Genomic DNA, 19,867 nt, shown 5'->3' with positions numbered 1-19,867 from the left:
GGGTCTCCTTGATGGTAGATCATTGTGCAAAGTGGCCATTAATTGGCCAATTTCTCTCTCTCTTGCTCTCTGTCTTTAGCTCTCTTACTCTCTGCCTTTCAAAGAAATAATAGATAATTTTTTTAAAAAAGTAATAGTGGGTAAAACTATTGGTACTTTAGTACAAACCAAATTAGCAACCTTTGTGGGTTATCATTGTCACACACTTGCAACAAAATAAAAATGCCAGCATGAATATTGTAGCATAGTCCATTGAGCTACCGCTTGGGATGTCCACATCGCCTATCAGAGTGCCAGTTTGAGTCCCAGATACCCCATGTTACCAATACAGCTTCTTGTTAATGTAGTGGTAAGGCAGTATAAAGGCTCAAGTCTTTGGGTTCCGGCCACCCACATAGGAGATTTGGCTATGGTTCTGGCTCCTGACTTCAGCCTGGCCCAGCTCTGACTTTTGCAGGCATTTGGGAAGTGAACCAGTGGATATATGATCTGTCTCTCTATCTCTCTCTTTGTCTCCTCCCTCTGTTTATCATTCTGCATTTCATATAAATGAATACATCTTAGAGAAATGCCAGTTTCAGTTAAGAATGCGCTTGGCAAGGGAATAAACATTAATTTTATTAAATTTTAAGCCTTGAATATATTTTTTAAAGATTGATTTAATTATTTGAAAGAAAGAGGGGACACAAAGATCTTCCATCCACTGGTTCACTACTCAAATGACCTCAATAGCCAGGGGTGGGTCAGGCTGAAGCCAGAGGCCTGGAATTCCATTTGGGTCTCCCATGTGGGTGGCAGGGGCCTAAGCACTTGAATAATTTTCCCCTGCTTTCTCAGGTACTTTAGCAGGAAGCTGGATTGGAAGTGGAACAGGTGGAACTCGAATTGGCACCCATAGAGGATGCTGGCACAACAGGCTTTGGCTTAACCCAGTGTGCCACATGCAACTCCTTGAGCACATGTCTAAAAAATATTCTGGGCCAGAGCCACGGCTCAATAGGTTAATCCTCCGCCTTGCAGTGCTGGCACCCCGGGTTCTAGTCCCGGTTGGGGCGCCGGATTCTGTCCCGGTTGCCCCTCTTCCAGGCCAGCTCTCTGCTGTGGCTCGGGAGGGCAGTGGAGGATGGCCCAAGTGCTTGGGCCCTGCACCCGCATGGGAGACCAGGAGGAAGCACCTGGCTCCTGCCTTCGGATCAGCGCAATGCGCTGGCTGCAGCGGCCATTGAAGGGTGAACCAACGGCAAAAGGAAGACCTTTCTCTCTGTCTCTCTCTCTCACTGTCCACTCTGCCTGTCAAAAAAATATTCTGAGTAATTCAATGGGAAATATACACAATTGCTCTACAGCAAAGTATTATTGTTGTATCAAGGATAAACACTTGTATGACTGATATACAAACTGAATTGGTCATTTTTTAAAAATTGAATCACTTTTTACCTGAAAGAACAAATGACAAATTATGATTGTTTAGCAATGGGTATTTAAAATATCTTTTCTCAAAAATAAACAAAATGAGCTTTTCATGTCAAGGCAAACATCTGACAGAATTTTTGAAGATAATAATGTTTGAACTGCTAAGTGAAAATTAAATTGTTAGAAAATCTGTATCTGCCGGGGGGCGGAGCCAAGATGGCGGAATAGTAAGGGCGCGCACCGATAGTCCGGGAAAATTTAGTTTAATAAAAGGGGAGTTACGGTAGCCTCAGAAAAAAGAACCAGGATAATATTGCAGAGGAAACCCTTCTGGATTGAGTGGTAGTGAATCGGAGGACCTACTGGGAGAACAAGGTCGCCCACCGCGCGGAAGCCGAGCCGCGGGACTGAGCCGCGGGACCGAGCTGCGCAAGCCGAGCCGCGGGACCGAGCCGCTGGAACGCGAGAGGAAACTCTTCTGGATTGAGTGGTCGTGAATCGGAGGACCTACTGGGAGAACAAGGTTGCCCACCGTGCGGGAGCCAAGCCGCGGGACTGAGCTGCGCAAGCCGAGCCGCGGGACCGAGCCGCTGGAACGCGAGGTGAGCCCAACCTCAATAGCCCGAGACACCGGCAGGCAAGCGGAAAGAGGAGACTAGAGGGAACGACCCCCGGGGGGGGGACTTCACCAGGCTAACTGGAAGAGAGAGAGAGGTGACTGGTACGGACACGGGTTTCTCTCTCTCCGCTCACCTCTCAAGGGCGAGCAAGACAAAGAGCAGGCGCCATCTTGGACATACGTCATAAGCAGAGCGACCTCAGGTCTGCACCGGCCCTGAGCCTAGCAGAAAAACCTGACTCTGGGCGGGGCAAATTAACAGGAGATTAGGACCTAGTAAATTTGTGGTGCTACTGAACTGAGACTGTGAAAAAAGAGATGGTGGGGGAGAGAACTCACGGAATTCACGTGAGCACTCTCCAGAGACGCTACAATTCCGTAACTTTGGCAACCCAGTGGGAGACTGAAGGAGAATTTGAGCCCACTCTGAGGGCCGAACAGATTCCCTGTGTGGTCCTTGGGAAAGAGCTTCCGATCTCTGGTTCCTGTGGGTATATCATTTGCCTGCTAACTACCTCCAACTTCGTTCAGCTGTGCAGAATAACTTCCCTTTTGAATCAAAAAAAAAAAAAAAAGAAAGAGAGAGAGAGAGAGGTTTACCATGCCTAACCTGGGAGTGTCACCTTTGGCACACCAAACAGAGCTCTCAGGCCACACCCATCTCAAGCCCTAAGGCTCCATCAAAAACAGATAGTCCACTTAATCTAGAGCCATAGTATAACAAGAAAAAGCACCACAGTGAAGAAACCAAATATCTCCAATATGCCAAATAACAAACGCAAAAACCAAGGTAATAAAAAAAAGGAAGTCACCATGAAGCCCTCAAATGAAAAAGACACCCCAATTCAAGATTATGAAGATGATGACATAGAAGAAATGCAAGAAGCAGATCTCAAAAAATTGATAAGAACATTAAGAAGTTCTCAAAAACAAATTCTTGAACTACAGAAATCCTTAATGGACAAGATAGAAAATCTCTCTCGTGAAAATGAAATATTAAGGAGGAATCAAAATGAAACGAAACAGCTAGTACAACAGGAAACTGGGATAGTGACTGAAGTGAAGAATTCAATAGATCAAATGAAAAACACAATAGAGAGCCTTACAAACAGAATGGGTGAAGCAGAAGAGAGAATATCGGACTTAGAAGACAGAGAACAGGAAAGGATACAGTCAGACCAAAGAAAAGAAGAGGAAATTAGGATTCTAAAACATATTGTCAGGAATCTTCAGGATACTATTAAAAAACCCAACATTCGGGTTCTAGGAGTTCCTGAAGGCATGGAGAGGGAGAAAGGATTAGAAGGCCTTTTTAGTGAGATATTAGCAGAAAATTTCCCAGGTTTGGAGAAGGACAGAGAAATCCTAGTACAGGAAGCTCACAGAACCCCTAATAAACACGACCAAAAGAGATCCTCACCACGACACGTTGTAATTAAACTCTCCACAGTGAAACATAAAGAAAAGATCCTAAAATGTGCAAGAGAGAAATGTCAGATTACTTTCAGAGGATCTCCAATCAGACTCACAGCTGACTTCTCATCAGAAACTCTACAAGCTAGGAGGGAATGGCGAGATATAGCCCAGGTACTAAGAGAGAACAACTGCCAGCCCAGAATATTATATCCTGCAAAGCTATCATTTGTGAATGAAGGTGAAATAAAGACTTTTCATACCAAACAGAAATTGAAAGAATTTGTTGCCACTCGTCCAGCCCTGCAAAAGATGCTTAAAGATGTGTTACACACAGAAACACAGAAACACGGTCATCAATATGAAAGAAGGTAAAGGAAGGAAACCAAGGAAGGAAAGCTCACAGCAAAAGATCACAGGGAATTCAAAGCATATATTAGAACTTATCTTTGGCAAATGGCAGGGCAAAGTTACCACTTATCATTAGTCACATTGAACGTGAATGGCCTGAACTGTCCAGTTAAAAGACACCGATTGGCTGATTGGGTTACGGAACAAAACCCATCTATTTGCTGCTTACAAGAAACACATCTTTCCAACAAAGATCCATACAGACTGAAAGTGAAAGGCTGGAAAAAGATATACCATGCCAACAGAAATGAAAAAAGAGCAGGCGTAGCCATCTTAATTTCAGACAACATAAACTTTACCACAAAAACCGTTAAGAGAGACAAAGAGGGACACTACATAATGATTAAGGGATCAATTCAACAGGAAGATATAACAATTATCAATGTATATGCACCTAACTACAGGGCACCGGTTTATCTAAAAGACTTGTTAACGGACTTAAAGGGAGACTTAGAACCCAATACAATAATACTGGGGGACTTCAATACTCCACTCTCAGAAATAGACAGATCATCTGGACAGAAGATCAACAAGGATACAGTAGATTTAAACGACACTATAGCCCAAATGGATCTAACAGATATATACAGAACTTTCAATCCTACAGCTAAAGACTTTACATTCTTCTCAGCAGTACATGGAACCTTCTCTAGGATTGACCACATACTAGGCCATAAAGCGAGTCTCAGCAAATTCAAAAGAATTAGAATCATACCATGCAGCTTCTCAGACCATAAAGGAATGAAGTTGGAAATTAGCAACTCAGGAATCCCTAGAGCATATGCAAACACATGGAGATTGAACAACATGCTCCTGAATGAACAATGGGTCATAGAAGAAATCAAAAGAGAAATCAAAAACTTTCTGGAAGTAAATGAGGATAACAGCACAACATACCAAAACTTATGGGACGCAGCAAAAGCAGTGTTAAGAGGAAAGTTTATATCAATAGGTGCCTACATCAAGAAATTGGAAAGGCACCAAATAGATGAGCTTTCAATTCACCTCAAGGATCTAGAAAACCTACAGCAAACCAGATTCAAATCTAGTAGGAGAAGAGAAATAATTAAAATCAGAGAAGAAATCAACAGGATTGAATCAAGAAAAACATTACAAAAAATCAGCCAAACGAGGAGCTGGTTTTTTGAAAAAATAAACAAAATTGACACCCCATTGGCCCAACTAACTAAAAAAAGAAGAGAAAAGACCCAAATCAATAAAATCAGAGATGAAAAAGGAAACGTAACAACAGACACCACAGAAATAAAAAGAATCATCAGAAATTACTACAAGGACTTGTATGCCAGCAAACAGGGAAACCTATCAGAAATGGATAGATTCCTGGACACATGCAACCTACCTAAATTGAACCAGGAAGACATCGAAAACCTAAACAGACCCATAACTGAGATAGAAATTGAAACAGTAATAAAGGCCCTCCCAACAAAGAAAAGCCCAGGACCAGATGGATTCACTGCTGAATTCTACCAGACATTTAAAGAAGAACTAACTCCAATTCTTCTCAAACTATTCAGAACAATCGAAGAAGAGGGAATCCTCCCAAATTCTTTCTATGAAGCCAGCATCACCTTAATTCCTAAGCCGGAAAAAGATGCAGCACTGAAAGAGAATTACAGACCAATATCCCTGATGAACATAGATGCAAAAATCCTCAATAAAATTCTCGCCAATAGAATGCAACAACACATCAGAAAGATCATCCACCCAGACCAAGTGGGATTTATCCCTGGTATGCAGGGATGGTTTAATGTGCGCAAGACAATCAATGTGATTCACCACATTAACAGACTGCAAAAGAAAAACCATATGATTATCTCAATTGATGCCGAGAAAGCATTTGATAAAATACAACACCAATTCATGATGAAAATTCTAAGCAAACTGGGTTTGGAAGGAACATTCCTCAATACAATCAAAGCAATCTATGAAAAACCCACAGCCAACATCCTATTGAATGGGGAAAAGTTGGAAGCATTTCCACTGAGATCTGGTACCAGACAGGGATGTCCACTCTCACCACTGCTATTCAATATAGTTCTGGAGGTTCTAGCCAGAGCTATTAGGCAAGAAAAAGAAATTAAAGGGATACAAATTGGGAAGGAAGAACTCAAACTATCCCTCTTTGCAGATGACATGATTCTTTATTTAGGGGACCCAAAGAAATCTACTAAGAGACTATTGGAACTCATAGAAGAGTTTGCAAAGTAGCAGGGTATAAAATCAATGCACAAAAATCAACAGCCTTTGTATACACAGACAATGCCATGGCTGAGGAAGAACTTCTAAGATCAATCCCATTCACAATAGCTACAAAAACAATCAAATACCTTGGAATAAACTTAACCAAGGACGTTAAAGATCTCTACGATGAAAATTACAAAACCTTAAAGAAAGAAATAGAAGAGGATACCAAGAAATGGAAAAATCTTCCATGCTCATGGATTGGAAGAATCAATATCATCAAAATGTCCATTCTCCCAAAAGCAATTTATAAATTCAATGGAATACCAATCAAGATACCGAAGACCTTCTTCTCAGATCTGGAAAAATTGGTGCTGAAATTTATATGGAGGCACAAGAGACCTCGAATAGCTAAAGCAATCTTGTACAACAAAAAGAAAGCCGGAGGCATCACAATACCAGATTTCAGGACATACTACAGGGCAGTTGTAATCAAAACAGCATGGTACTGGTACAGAAATAGATGGATAGACCAATGGAACAGAATTGAAACACCAGAAATCAACCCAAACATCTACAGCCAACTTGTATTTGATCAAGGATCTAAAACCAATTCCTGGAGCAAGGACAGTCTATTCAATAAATGGTGCTGGGAAAATTGGATTTCCACGTGCAGAAGCATGAAGCAAGAACCCTACCTTACGCCTTACACAAAAATCCACTCAACATGGATTAAAGACCTAAATCTACGACCTGACACCATCAAGTTACTAGAGAACATTGGAGAAACCCTTCAAGATATTGGCACAGGCAAAGAGTTTCTGGAAAAGACCCGGGAGGCACAGGCAGTCAAAGCCAAAATCAACTATTGGGATTGCATCAAATTGAGAAGTTTCTGTACTGCAAAAGAAACAGTCAGGAGAGTGAAGAGACAACCGACAGAATGGGAAAAAATATTTGCAAACTATGCAACAGATAAAGGGTTAATAACCAGAATCTACAAAGAGATCAAGAAACTCCACAAAAACAAAACAAACAACCCAATTAAGAGATGGGCCAAGGACCTCAATAGACATTTTTCAAAAGAGGAAATCCAAATGGCCAACAGGCACATGAAAAAATGTTCAAGGTCATTAGTAATCAGGGAAATGCAAATCAAAAGCACAATGAGGTTTCACCTCACCCCGGTTAGAATGGCTCACATTCAGAAATCTACCAACAACAGATGCTGGCGAGGATGTGGGGAAAAAGGGACACTAACCCACTGTTGGTGGGAATGCAAACTGGTCAAGCCACTATGGAAGTCAGTCTGGAGATTCCTCAGAAACCTGAAGATAACCCTACTGTTCGACCCAGCCATCCCACTCCTTGGAATTTACCCAAAGGAATTTAAATTGGCAAACAAAAAAGCGGTCTGCAGCCTAATGTTTATTGCAGCACAATTCACAATAGCTAAGACCTGGAACCGACCTAAATGCCCATCAACGGTAGACTGGATAAATAAATTATGGGATATGTACTCTTTAGAATACTATACCACAGTAAGAAACAACGAAATCCAGTCATTTGCAACAAAATGGAGGAATCTGGAACACATCATGCTGAGTGAAATAAGCCAGTCCCAAAGGGACAAATACCATATGTTCTCCCTGATCGGTGACAACTGACTGAACACCAAAAAGGAAACCTCCTGAAGCGAAACGGACTCTATGGGAAATGGTGACTTGATCAGCATAGCCCTGACTGTTAATGAACAACTTAATACATTATCCCTCTTAGTAGTTTTTTTGTCTGTTCTACTTAATATGACTGGTTTAATTCTGTAATTAATACACAGTTATTCTTAAGTGTTAAAAATTAACTGAAATGTGATCCCTGTTAAACATAAGAGTGGGAATAAGAGAGGGAAGAGATGTATAATTTGGGACATGCTCAAGCTAACTTGCCCCAAATGGTAGAGTGAGAAACATACCAGGGGATTCCAATTCAATCCCATCAAGGTGGCATGTACCAATGCCATCTCACTAGTCCAAGTGATCAATTTCAGTTCACAATTGATCATAATGAAAGGACTAAGAGTCAAAGGGAGCACATAAACAAGTCTAGTACCTGCTAACACTAACCGATGGAATAAATAAAGGGGAGAGTGATCCAACATGGGAAGTGAGATACTCAGCAGACTCATAGAATGGCAGATGTCCTAAATAGCACTCTGGCCTCAGAATCAGCCCTAAAGGCATTCGGATCTGGCTGAAAAGCCCATGAGAGTATTTCAGGCATGGAAAGCCAAGACACTCTGGCAAAAGATCTCTGTGAGTGAGATCCCAGTGGAAAGAACAGGTCTTCAAAGAAGGAGGTACCTTTCTCTGAAGGGAGGAGAGAACCTCCACTTTGACTATGACCTTGTCTAAACAAGATAAGAATAGGAGAACTCAGAGGGCTTCCATAGCCTTGGAAACTCATGACTGGAGCATAGGGAGACTACTGATGCCATAGACAGGAGTGTCAATTGGTAAAGTCAACAACAGGAGTTATTGTGCACTTACTCCTCATGTAGGATCTCTCTCCTTGATGTGCTGTGTATTGAGATTTAATGCTGTAATGAGTACTCAAACAATATATTTCACTTTGTGTTTCTATGGGGGTGCAAAGTGTTGAAATCTTTACTTAATGCATACTAAACTGATCCTCTGTAAAAAAAAAAAAAACAAAAAAAAAACAAAGAAAAGAAAGAAAGAAATTATCAACTCCCAACTTGACTCTCACTGGGATTAAACATGACAATAGGTCTGATCTGATTTCATCATCATTTAAAAAAAAATCATCTATTATTTCTCACTTTATGTTTCTGTGTGAGAGCAAACTGTTGAAATCCTTACTTAATGTATACTAAGCTGATCTTCTGTATATTAAGATAATTGAAAATGAATCTTGATGTGAATGGAAGGGGAGAGGGAGTGGGAAAGGGGAGGGTAGTGGGTGGGAGGGACGGTATGTGGGGGAAGCCATTGTAATCCATAAATCGTACTTTGGAAATTTATATTCATTAAATAAAAGTTAAAAAAAGAAAAAAAAAAGAAAATCTGTATCTGCTATCTTAACGTTGTCATTTTTTGAAAACAAATATGATTATGTTAGTAGTGATATTAATAAATGTGATATAATGATTTTTATAATAAAATGTGTCAACACCTAGAAAATCTTTATAACTCATGATTTGGTTAAGTAATATTTTCCAAATATGATGTTACAGGATGGTTATGAAACAAAACCATGTTATAAGATATTACAAAACAAAATCAGGATTTTACAAACACATGCATGAAAAATAGATTTTTTCAAAGTACATAACCAATGGAGTTTAATGTGTCAGATTATGATATGGTTGCATATTCCACATTGTAAATAATCTTTAAAAACTTTCACATTTTGGTTTTTGTTGTAGTACCTCAGAAGAATACTTAAAATTATAGGAAAAGGGATATTCAAATACTATGCCTTTTCCACTTCTATCTCTCTATAAGGTTAAATTTTCTTCATTTTCTTAAACCAAAACAATGTGTTTCTATAGAATGCAGAAGACAATACAATAATCTCACTGTCTTAAGTAAGTCAGAAATCACAGAGATTTGTGAAAATATAAAATGCCATCCTTCTAACTTATTTTTCATTTTGGAAAGTATAGTTACTGTTCATAAAAGTGAGCTATTTGTATAAAATATACTGGTTTTATTATTTATATGTGAATAAATGAAATAATCTTCATTTTTTATTAATTCTAATATAATATCTATAAATATGATTCATATAACTTAAAGAAGGAATCCTGAATATTTTTCAACAGTGAAAAATTGGCTGAGAAGAAATTGGAAGATCCTTGCCCTGCATAATTAAGAAACTGTCTTACTTCTAAAAAATCAGAGCACTAGAGGTTGAGGTAGAGTGCCTAGATCAAAAAATTGGAAAGGCACCAAATAAATGAGCTATCAATGCATCTCAAGGACCTAGAAAACAACAGCAAACCAAACCCAAAATTAGTAGGAGAAGAGAAATAAATAAAATTGGAGAAGAAATAAACAAAAATTGAAACAAAAAAACCCCAAAAGATCAGCAAAATGAAGAGCTTATCTTTTTGAAAAAATTTAAAATTGATACATTGAGAGTATTAGAACTCACAAAAAAGTTTGGTAAAGTGGCAGGATATAAAATCAACACACAAAAGTCAATAGCTTTTGTATACACAGACAATGCCAGGGCTGAGAAAGAACTTCTAAGATCAATCTCATTCACAACAGCTACAAAAAAGTCAAATACTTTGGAATAAATGTAGCCCAAGATATCAAAGATCTGTACTATGAGAATTACAAAACATTACAAAAAGAAATAGAAGACACAAAATAATGGGAACATCTTCCATGTTCATGGATTGGAAGAATCAGTATCATCAAAATGTCCATAATATCAAAAGCAATTTACAGATTCAATGTGACACCAATCAAAATACCAAGGACATCCTTCTGATATGGAATAAACGATGCTGGAATTCAGATGGAGACACAAGAGATCCTGAATAGCTGAAGCAATCTTATACAACTAATCAAAGCTGGAGGCATCTCAGTACCAGATTTCAAGACATACTACAGGGCAGTTATAATCAAAACAGCCTGGTACTGGCACAAAAAGTTTCTGTTAGTGTGGAATATCCTTTTTTTTCCCATCCTTTCACTTTCAGTCAGTGTGTATCTTGTTGGTGAGATGTGTTTCTTGTAGGCAGCAAATAGATGGATCTTGTTTTTTAATCCATTCAGTTAGCCTGTATCTTTTAACTGGAGAGCTGAGGCCATTTACATTTAAGGTGACTACTGATAAGTAACGACTTGGCCCTGCCATTTTTCCATAAATATTTCTAATGTTTACCTTAGATTTCCTTTGGACTTTTACTGTGTGATATTCTGCCTTCACCTTCTTTCATAGTGATAACTATGTATCTGTGTTTCTGTGTGTAGCCACGTAATATAACATATTTATATGTTCTGGAGATAAGGATTTGTCTCAAAAATAAATAAAATATTAATCTTGGGAGAAAAAGAGATTTTCAGGCTTCTAGCTGTTGCTTTCACCAGGTTTCTAAAGTGTTTTGTGATTATATACACTTCAGGGATTAAAGATTTGATTGGAAGTGTATATGCATGTTTGGTGTTTTTCCTTCTGTAGCTCCTTAAGATTGCTACCCTCAGGCTCCTGCCTGTATCTCTTTTCCTGACACCTCAAGCTAATATAACCATGTATTTCTGTTTGAGTTCTAGGCAGCTCATGATGCATATATTACTAAAGAACCACAGTGTCAAACACAAGGAAATCACATGCAGTAGGGTTGGAGGGCTCCTCTAGGAGGAGTCCCTTCTCCTTTCCATCACTCTTCAGTGTTTTGGGTTTTTTCTTTCAATACTTAGATTTTTTTGCCATTGCTATCTATATTAGTGTTACTCTGATACAAACTACTCCATTATCCATTATGCTTATAATTAGATCTTCATTTAATTAACTCTTTCTGGTGGACAGGACCAAAGATTAAGTCATACATCTATGTTCTCAAAATGTAGTTAACCAGGGGCAGGCATGTGGCCTAGCAGTTAAGACATGTGCATCCCACATCAGATGGCAAGTCTAGATTCAGGTCCTAGCTCTGCTCCTGGCTCTATTCTGCTGTTTTTACAGCTTCCCACTAATCATACCCTGGGAGGTAGCAGGTGATGACTCAAAGCTGGGTTCCTGCTACCTATGTGGGAAATATGGATTGCATCTTGGCTTCTGCCAGGGTTGCAATCATTGTTCCCAGCTGATGGGAGCTCCCTGAGTGCCTGCCTGTCTCTGCCTCTCAAATAAATAAATAAATAAATAAATTTTTTTTAACTATAGAAAATCCTAAATTGCAAGCTTCCAAACAAAAACAGTTAATTTCTTAATGTTTTCATACTGAGAGTTCTGGTTATTCAAACTCAAGTTCAACATCTTCTGCTCATCAACAATGAATTGATTCTTCCGGCAATCCATATATCCATAAAGTCACAAATGATAAATTCTATGTTAGTTCTTTTTTTTTTCTCTGACCATGACTCTTGCTTTCCTTTACATATTAAGAAATCTGGCCGGCGCTGCAGCTCACTATGCTAATCCTCTGCCTGCAGCGCAGGCACCCCGGGTTCTAGTCCTGGTTGGGGTGCCAGATTCTGTCCCAGTTGCTCCTCTTCCAGTCCAGCTCTCTGCTGTGGCCAGGGAGTGCAGTGGAGGATGGCCCAGGTCCTTGGGCCCTGCACCCCATAGGAGACCAGGAGGAAGCACCGGGCTCCTGGCTTCGGATCGGCGCAGTGCGCCGGCTGCAACATGTTGGCCGTAGTGGCCACTTGCGGAAAAAGGAAGACCTTTCTCTCTGTCTCTCTCTCTCTGTCTCTAACTCTGCCTGTCAAAAAAAAAAAAAAAAAAAAAAAAAAGAAAGAAAAAAGAAATCTTCACCTCAGAGTTCGAGAAACACGGCATTTGGCTTTAATTTCCACTGAGTCCTCCTAATTAGCGTTTCTTGGGTTTCTTTCATGACTATACCAAATCCTGATGAAAAATATGGTTGGAGAGATAAATGGCACATCTCAGGTGTTGTCTACAAATGCGTGCTGATCCTGGAGCCAAAAGAAACAAAAATCCCTGCCTGCTTTGTATTGCTTTGTATCTCTTGTTTTGAGTAGTTGCAAATGTGTAATATTCATCTTGAGACATGGACAATGCTCTAAAGAGACAATAAACAAAATGTATTTAGTAAAATTTTCTCTTCCTGTTACAGGAAAGAATGCTATGCTCGCTTCATCCCACTGTGTCAGGGAGTGTGCCTGAACAGAGAAGAAAATCTTAGATCCCTCTCTGCCAGCTATGACAACTGAAGCCATACACTCTTAGCCAACAACATTCTCACACTGATCTCACCGTCTCTCCATACAAATTCTGTGAGTTCTTCAAGCTTCAGCTTTATACACTATCCAGATAGCTTTAGTGAAAATGTTGAACAGGATCACAGTAGAAGGACACTGTTCTGCTCTCAGTGCAGTTATAGTTAAGACAGTAGTCCTTGACGTGAGGCTGACTCAATTTTAATTCTAAGAACTGCCACTTTCTGTGTAATCTTTGATTTTTGTATGACTTCATCTAAATTACAGAAAAATAGAGATAAAAATATTCTCTGCCTCATTTGGTTGTTGTGAGGATCAAATATAATAAGGCATATAAAGTTTGAGAACACTTCCTGGAACATTGTTGTTGTTGTTACTATTATTATTATTATAGTTATTTATAGTAAATGCCTAATAAATAATTGCTTAAATAAGCACCTTGTATTTTGAATAAGTGACATTCTGATTAAAGGGAAAAATTAAAAAACATGTTATGAGGCAAAAGATGTAAGTTACTATAAGTGCTACTGAAAAAAACAAAGAGCTAAGAAAAATAATTAAATGGAGGATCTTTTTTGGATAGGATTTTCAGGGAGTCCTCTCTGAAGAGATGACATGTAAGATGAGCCTTAAAATATGAGAAAAAGCCAGCCACACAACGAGTGGGGGGAGAGCATTTTAGGGCAGAAGGAATAGTATATATACAAAGACCCTGAGGCAGACATGTACACGAGCCCCCAGTGTGCTGCTGCAGAATGAATAAGGGCAGGTTCACCAGATGAGATCAGAAGGCGCAAGAGCCAAACACAGTGGGCCAGAGTAGAGAAGTTGGCTTTTGATCTCAGTAAAAAGGGAAGATATGGTGGGATTTTAAGCAAAAGAATGTGAATAGCCTCAAATGTACTCAATCCATGACTCAGAAAACAAGCTGAAGAAGGAAAAGAATTTCTGAAAATACTTGAAACTTGTTGTTTTGAACGTAACGTAACAGTGCATGTAAATGTAGGGTAAAATAATTATCTTTATGATCAAATTACCGATTACTAACAAGCCAAAATCCTGTTCAGAGATAAAAAAATTTTTTTCATCTATTTTTTCTTCTTTCACAACCACCACAAATCCATTATGGATAATGCGAGCTACTTAAAACAGGACAGACAAAAAGAGTCTAAGCACTAGGAGGGCAGGGTTAGAGTTACGGGCAAAGGTGGTCGCAGTTCTGGGTTGAGGAGGGTCCGGATCGTGGAGAACACACAGGTCTGCACAGGGAGAACTACGTTAAATGGGAAAGGATTTGGAAGATGCTGAGGGACACATTCTTGCAGGAAAGAAGGACAGGATTCCAGAATAAATGTGGAGAGACAATTCATGCGAACACATGCCATAGGAGACTTAGCGAATACTGAACGTTATGTATCAGCTAATTATCTTTATAGGTCAAGTTGCACTGGAATTACAGGTCTTTGCCATTGTAAGTTTCTTCTCAGACTGTCGGAGTTAATCCCCTCTCTTGAGGCTGCTTTATTCTGTTATATTTTTTTAACCTGCTTCACATAAGTGACTCACTTAGCGCTTAGTAAGATTATTGCTATTAATATAATGAAGTATTTCTATTTTCCTTTTCATTTGCTATATGGAACAATTAAAAACTATTTTCTCTCTTAGACAAGGAAATTCATCCCCAGAGGAAAAGCCTATAGGGAAAATGGCAGCATGCTTAGATCCACAGTACCTTTCACTTGCAACAGATTAATTGAAGAGTGCACATAATAACTGAGTTCTCTAAAATGTGTTAGTGTTTTGTTTTATTTTTTAATTTTTTTTAACTTTTATTTAATGAATATAAATTTCCAAAGTACAGAATATGGATTACAATGGCTTCCCCCCCATAATGTCCCTCCCACCCGCAACCCTCCCCTTATCCACTCCCTCTCCCCTTCCATTCACATCAAGATTCATTTTCGATTCTCTTTATATACAGAAGATCAGTTTAACATACATTAAGTAAAGATTTCAACAGTTTTCTCCCACACAGAAACATAAAGTACTAGTTATAGCATTCAATCTCAATGTACAGCACACTAAGGACAAACATCCTACATGAGGAGTAAGTGCACAGTGACTCCTGTTGTTGACTTAACAAATTGACAATCTTGTTTATGGCCTCAGTAATCACCCTAGGCTCTTGTCATGAGCTGCCAAGGCTATGGAAGCCCCCTGAGTTCACTGACTCTGATCATATTTAGACAAGGCCATGGTCAAAGTGGAAGTTCTCTCCTCCCTTCAGAGAAAGGTACCTCCTTCTTTGATGACCCATTCTTTCCACTGGGATCTCACTCATGGAGATCTTTCATTTAGGTTTTTTTTTTCCCCCCCAGAGTGTCTTGGCTTTCCATGCCTGAAATACTCTCATGGGCATTTCAGCCGGATCTGCATGCCTTAAGGGCTGATTCTGAAGCCAGAGTGCTGTTTAGGACATCTGCCATTCTATGGGTCTGCTGTGTATCTCACTTCCCATGTTGGATCATTCTCTCCCTTTTTGATTCTATCAGCTAGTATTTGCAGACACTATTCTTGTTTATGTGATCCCTTTGGTTCTTAGTCCTATCATTACAATCAATTGTGAACAGAAATTGATCACTGGGACTAGTGAGATGGCATTGGTACATGCCACCTCGATGGGATTGAATTCGAATCCCCTGGTATGTTTCTAACTCTACCGTTTGAGGTAAGTCAGCTTGAGCATGTCCCGAATTGCACATCTCTTCCCTCTCTTATTCCCACTCTTATATTTAACAGCGATCACTTTTCAGTTAAGTTTTAGCACTTAAGAAGAATTGCGTATTGATTACAGCAACAAAATAAAGCAAATTACAATGTTGGAGTAACAGCTTTGGGTTTAATTTTAAATGTTTTTCTCAAAGATGATAGCTTATGAACTTGGTGAAAATTATGAACTTGGTGAAAACTAATCATGTTTAATTTCATGGCAGCTGACAATAAGTAAAAGTAAAAATAGTGAATACCTACTGTTGCCAGGTAACTGCATCCACTGTGCTTCCTGCCACCTTCATGAATCTGTGAGGAACAGAAAGGAAAAAATATTGCAACTTAAAATAAGCTATCTCCCCAAGGTCAACATAAGCCCCAAACCCCCCAAACACCATAGTTTGGGCTGACCCCTGAGCAGCTGTGATTTCTGAGAGGATATACAACCTACTCATGGCCTATCCACAGTTGTTAAAGGTCAAACTAAAGAAGGAAAAATAAGCATATTTTCAGCTCTTCACCATCTGGAAATCAGCACCCCCAGTACAGCCTTCATGTAAGTCTTCCAAAGCGCAGGTATGATGGCTCCCTCATCAATTTTCTGACCTTTAAACTTCTCTGTTCCATTTCCTATTCTCTAAGCTGTCTAATCTCTGCTAGGAAACAAACAATAACATTTCCCAAGGATAACAGGATAGTAGATACCTCTGAAAAACCGCAGGCCTGTCTTAGACAGAATGTGGGAAAACCAATTTATTTATACAGGAAAAAAGTGCTATCAAATATATCCCAATGAAAGGCTGTCATAGCTGCATGAGTATAGAGATCTGAGCACCACCAAAGAGAAACCCAGCTACTTCAGGAGCAGCTACTAGAGAACGGAGTCTCATGTGACAACCATGCTCAACACAAGAGAAACAGGCTTGGTTCCATGAAGTTAAGCACAGAGCGAAGCTTTACTAGCAATTCTTAACTCTCTTGTGTTCCTGGAGGTGGCAGGAGAAACAAACAGCCAGGAGGAAGCATCTAGGATTCACAGGTGGCTCAGGGTATCATAAACCCCATGTCTGTTAATAATTCCATGATTCACCCACCTCCTTTTCCCTATCCACACATGCTGTCATGCAGGAAATCAAAGGAAACACCTCGGTTCTTTAAGATATTCCTTTCATCCCTGAGACTAGAGAGGAACTTTTCTCTACAAGGAAACCATCTGTAATTGTACTTTATAACCGAATAACTATTTTACCAGGGAGAGACTGTGCTTTTCTGAAAGGCCCTTTGCATGGGCCAAAGAGCTGTGGTGTTCCACTGAGGCTCTGCTTTGGTGTGATATCAGAAGAGGACTGACTCCCTCTGTAGAGTGGAGGAGAGGAAGCACAGAGCTGGACTGTGATGAAGTTGATAAGAGAAGCAGGAACTGAGAAAGAGAGGGAAGGGGGAGGGAAAAGACAAGCAGGAGGAGGAGGCCTGCAGGGGACTTGGCTAAGCTCCTGTCTGGTTTTGCCTTTTGTGCTCCAGCAGCAATCAGCAGTGTAGAAGTAAGAATGTAAAAAAGGGACCTATTGAGCAGAATAGGTCTTTGTTTGTTTGTTTGTTTTGTTTTTTGTTTGTTTGACAGGCAGAGTGGACAGTGAGAGAGAGAGACAGAGAGAAAGGTCTTCCTTTGCTGTTGGTTCACCCTCCAATGGCCGCCACGGCCGGCGCGCTGCGGCTGGTGCACCGCGCTGATCCGATGGCAGGAGCCAGGTACTTATCCTGGTCTCCCATGGGGTGCAGGGCCCAAGCACTTGGGCCATCCTCCACTGCCTTCCCGGGCCACAGCAGAGAGCTGGCCTGGAAGAGGGGCAACTGGGACAGAATCCGGCACCCCGACCGGAACTAGAACCCGGTGTGCCGGCGCCACAAGGAGGAGGATTAGCCTACTGAGCCACAGCGCCAGCCTGAATAGGTGGTTTTTTTATAAAATTATATCTTAGAATTTTTTGCTTGAAAAAAGAATTTAGTATATGAAAACCTCAAACTTTTTTTTTACTTTTTTTTAATCTGAGAGATTGACTTTATTTTTTTTTTACTTTTTTTAAAATTTTTTTATTTAATGAGCATAAATTTCCAAAGTACAGCTTATGGATTACAATAGCTTCCTCCCCCACCCCCCCCACAACGCTCCCCTCTCCCACTCCCTCTCCACTTCCCCTTCACATCAAGATTAATTTTCAATTATCTTTATATACAGAAGATCAATTTAGTGTATATTAAGTAAAGATTTACTTTTAGTGGTGCTATGTGATTTTCCTTGTCTATCTGGAAAAAAAAATAATAAAATCCTTACCTAACATTTTATTTTGTATAAGTAACCAAAATAATAAAATGTAGTTTAGCTTAGCTTTATCATTATATTTTTAAAAGTAGCACAAAGCATTTAATATTTTAAAAAATATGATGTTATCTTTTCAACCTGAGTAATAAATTGAGCAGTAGAAAAGTCGCTTTGGCTAACTTTGAGGAAACACCATATTAAACATGGATTCATGTGAAAATTGCTATGAACTACATTCTTCCTTCTTCCTTCTTAGCAAAATTATGAGACCAGCTTCAAGCATATGGAAGCATTTCTACATTTATTCCTAAGAGGAACGACTGAATTTGTAAATAATGTCAAACAAAGCATGCATTTCCAAAAACTACCAAGATGACCAAATATACTCTTGTTTTTAAAGAAGTTTAAAAACTTCAGTTTTCCAATGTCTTTGAATAACAGTTTCTAAAAACTAGAAAAAGAAAAACCAATCACATATATTACAGTCAATGAGTTTAGGGTATTCTGCACCCCCATAATTCCTCCCTGAAAATAGGGCTTTCTTCTTTATATTTATATCATTCCCATATTGTTTTTTGTTTTTGCTTTTTTTAAGATTATTTATTTATTTATGCGTCAGGCAGAGTTACAGACAGAGAGAGAGTAAGACAGAGAGAAAGGTCTTCCATCCGATGGCGCACCCTCCCCCCAAAATGACCACCATGGCCGGAGCTACGCCGATCCAAAGCCAGGAGCTAGATGCCTCTTCCTGGTCTCCCATGCAGGTGCAGGGCCCAAGCACTTGTGCCATCCTCCACTGCTTTCCCCAGCCACAGCAGAGAGCTGGACTGGAAGAACAACCGGGACTAGAACCCGGTGCTCATATGGGATGCTGGCACCGCAGGCGGAGGATTAACGTAGTGTGTCATGGTGCCGGCCCCTCTATATGGTTTTGATATCTACTTCAGCACTGCAGAAGACAAGAAGTCCAAAAATGTCATAATTTTCTTTGTTCAAATCTAACACTGGTGAGTTCTTCTGCTCTCTAGTTCTGCCCATAGTTTAAAAACAGGCCCACAGCGTCATGGCTCTCTATGTTAATCCTCCACCTGCGGCGCCAGCATCCAATATGGGCCCCAGTTCTCCTCTTCCAGCCCAGATCTCTGCTGTGGCCTCTGGGAAAGCAGTGGAGGATGGCCCAAGTGCTTGGGCCCCTTCACCCACCTGGAAGACCAGGAGGAAGCAACTGGCTCCTGGCTTCGTATTGGCGCAGCTCCGGCCATTGCGGCTGTCTGAGGAGTGAACCAGCGGATGGAAGACCTCTCTCTCTGTCTCTCCCTCTCACTGTCTGTAACTCTACCTGTCAAATAAATAAACAAAAAATCTTTTAAAAAACCAGGCCCAAACCACATAAATGAATAATTTCAACGCAGCTGCAAAATGCTCAGTAACAATAATCTTAGAGGTGGAATAACATGCACACAGAATAGTGCCATCAGCACCAGGACATGCACTGGCACTCAAATGGTTTGTTGGTGCTGCAGGCAGAAGCCCAGCCCACTACACCACAGCGCCACAGTGAAATACCACTGGGAAAGTGAAATTCTATTTAGGATCTGTTACTCTCCAGGGATTTTTCCATCAGTCACTTCCTAAGTTCTACGCATGTACGAGTTAAAGAAGACCCAGAATGCCAATACTAACAAAAAGAGAAGATTTTGTTTTATCAGGGTTGGATATTTCCAGTCTTGAAATACGATGACAGAAATTTGGATTATAATTTCAGAAGAAAAGGGGTATATG

The 19,867-nt window shown here is 40.0% G+C and overlaps 1 protein-coding gene across 9 annotated transcripts in view; it reads right to left on the bottom strand.

Moving 5' to 3' along the window:
• Positions 1–19,867, bottom strand: part of HPSE2 (heparanase 2 (inactive)) — a 716,512-nt gene that overhangs the window by 213,708 nt on the left and 482,937 nt on the right. For all 9 annotated transcript variants that reach the window (XM_002718623.6, XM_089314560.1, XM_089314564.1 and 6 more), the window contains one exon: positions 16,027–16,074. In XM_002718623.6, coding sequence (XP_002718669.1) covers positions 16,027–16,074 — 48 coding nt within the window. The remainder of the gene's footprint in view (positions 1–16,026; positions 16,075–19,867) is intronic.

Source organism: Oryctolagus cuniculus, chromosome 15, assembly GCF_051225735.1.
Source record: "Oryctolagus cuniculus isolate XC-2025 breed Fujian yellow rabbit chromosome 15, ASM5122573v1, whole genome shotgun sequence".
NCBI lineage: Eukaryota > Metazoa > Chordata > Mammalia > Lagomorpha > Leporidae > Oryctolagus > Oryctolagus cuniculus.
The sequence above is the reverse complement of the archived record's forward strand: the minus strand, read 5'-3'. Positions and strand labels throughout refer to the sequence as shown.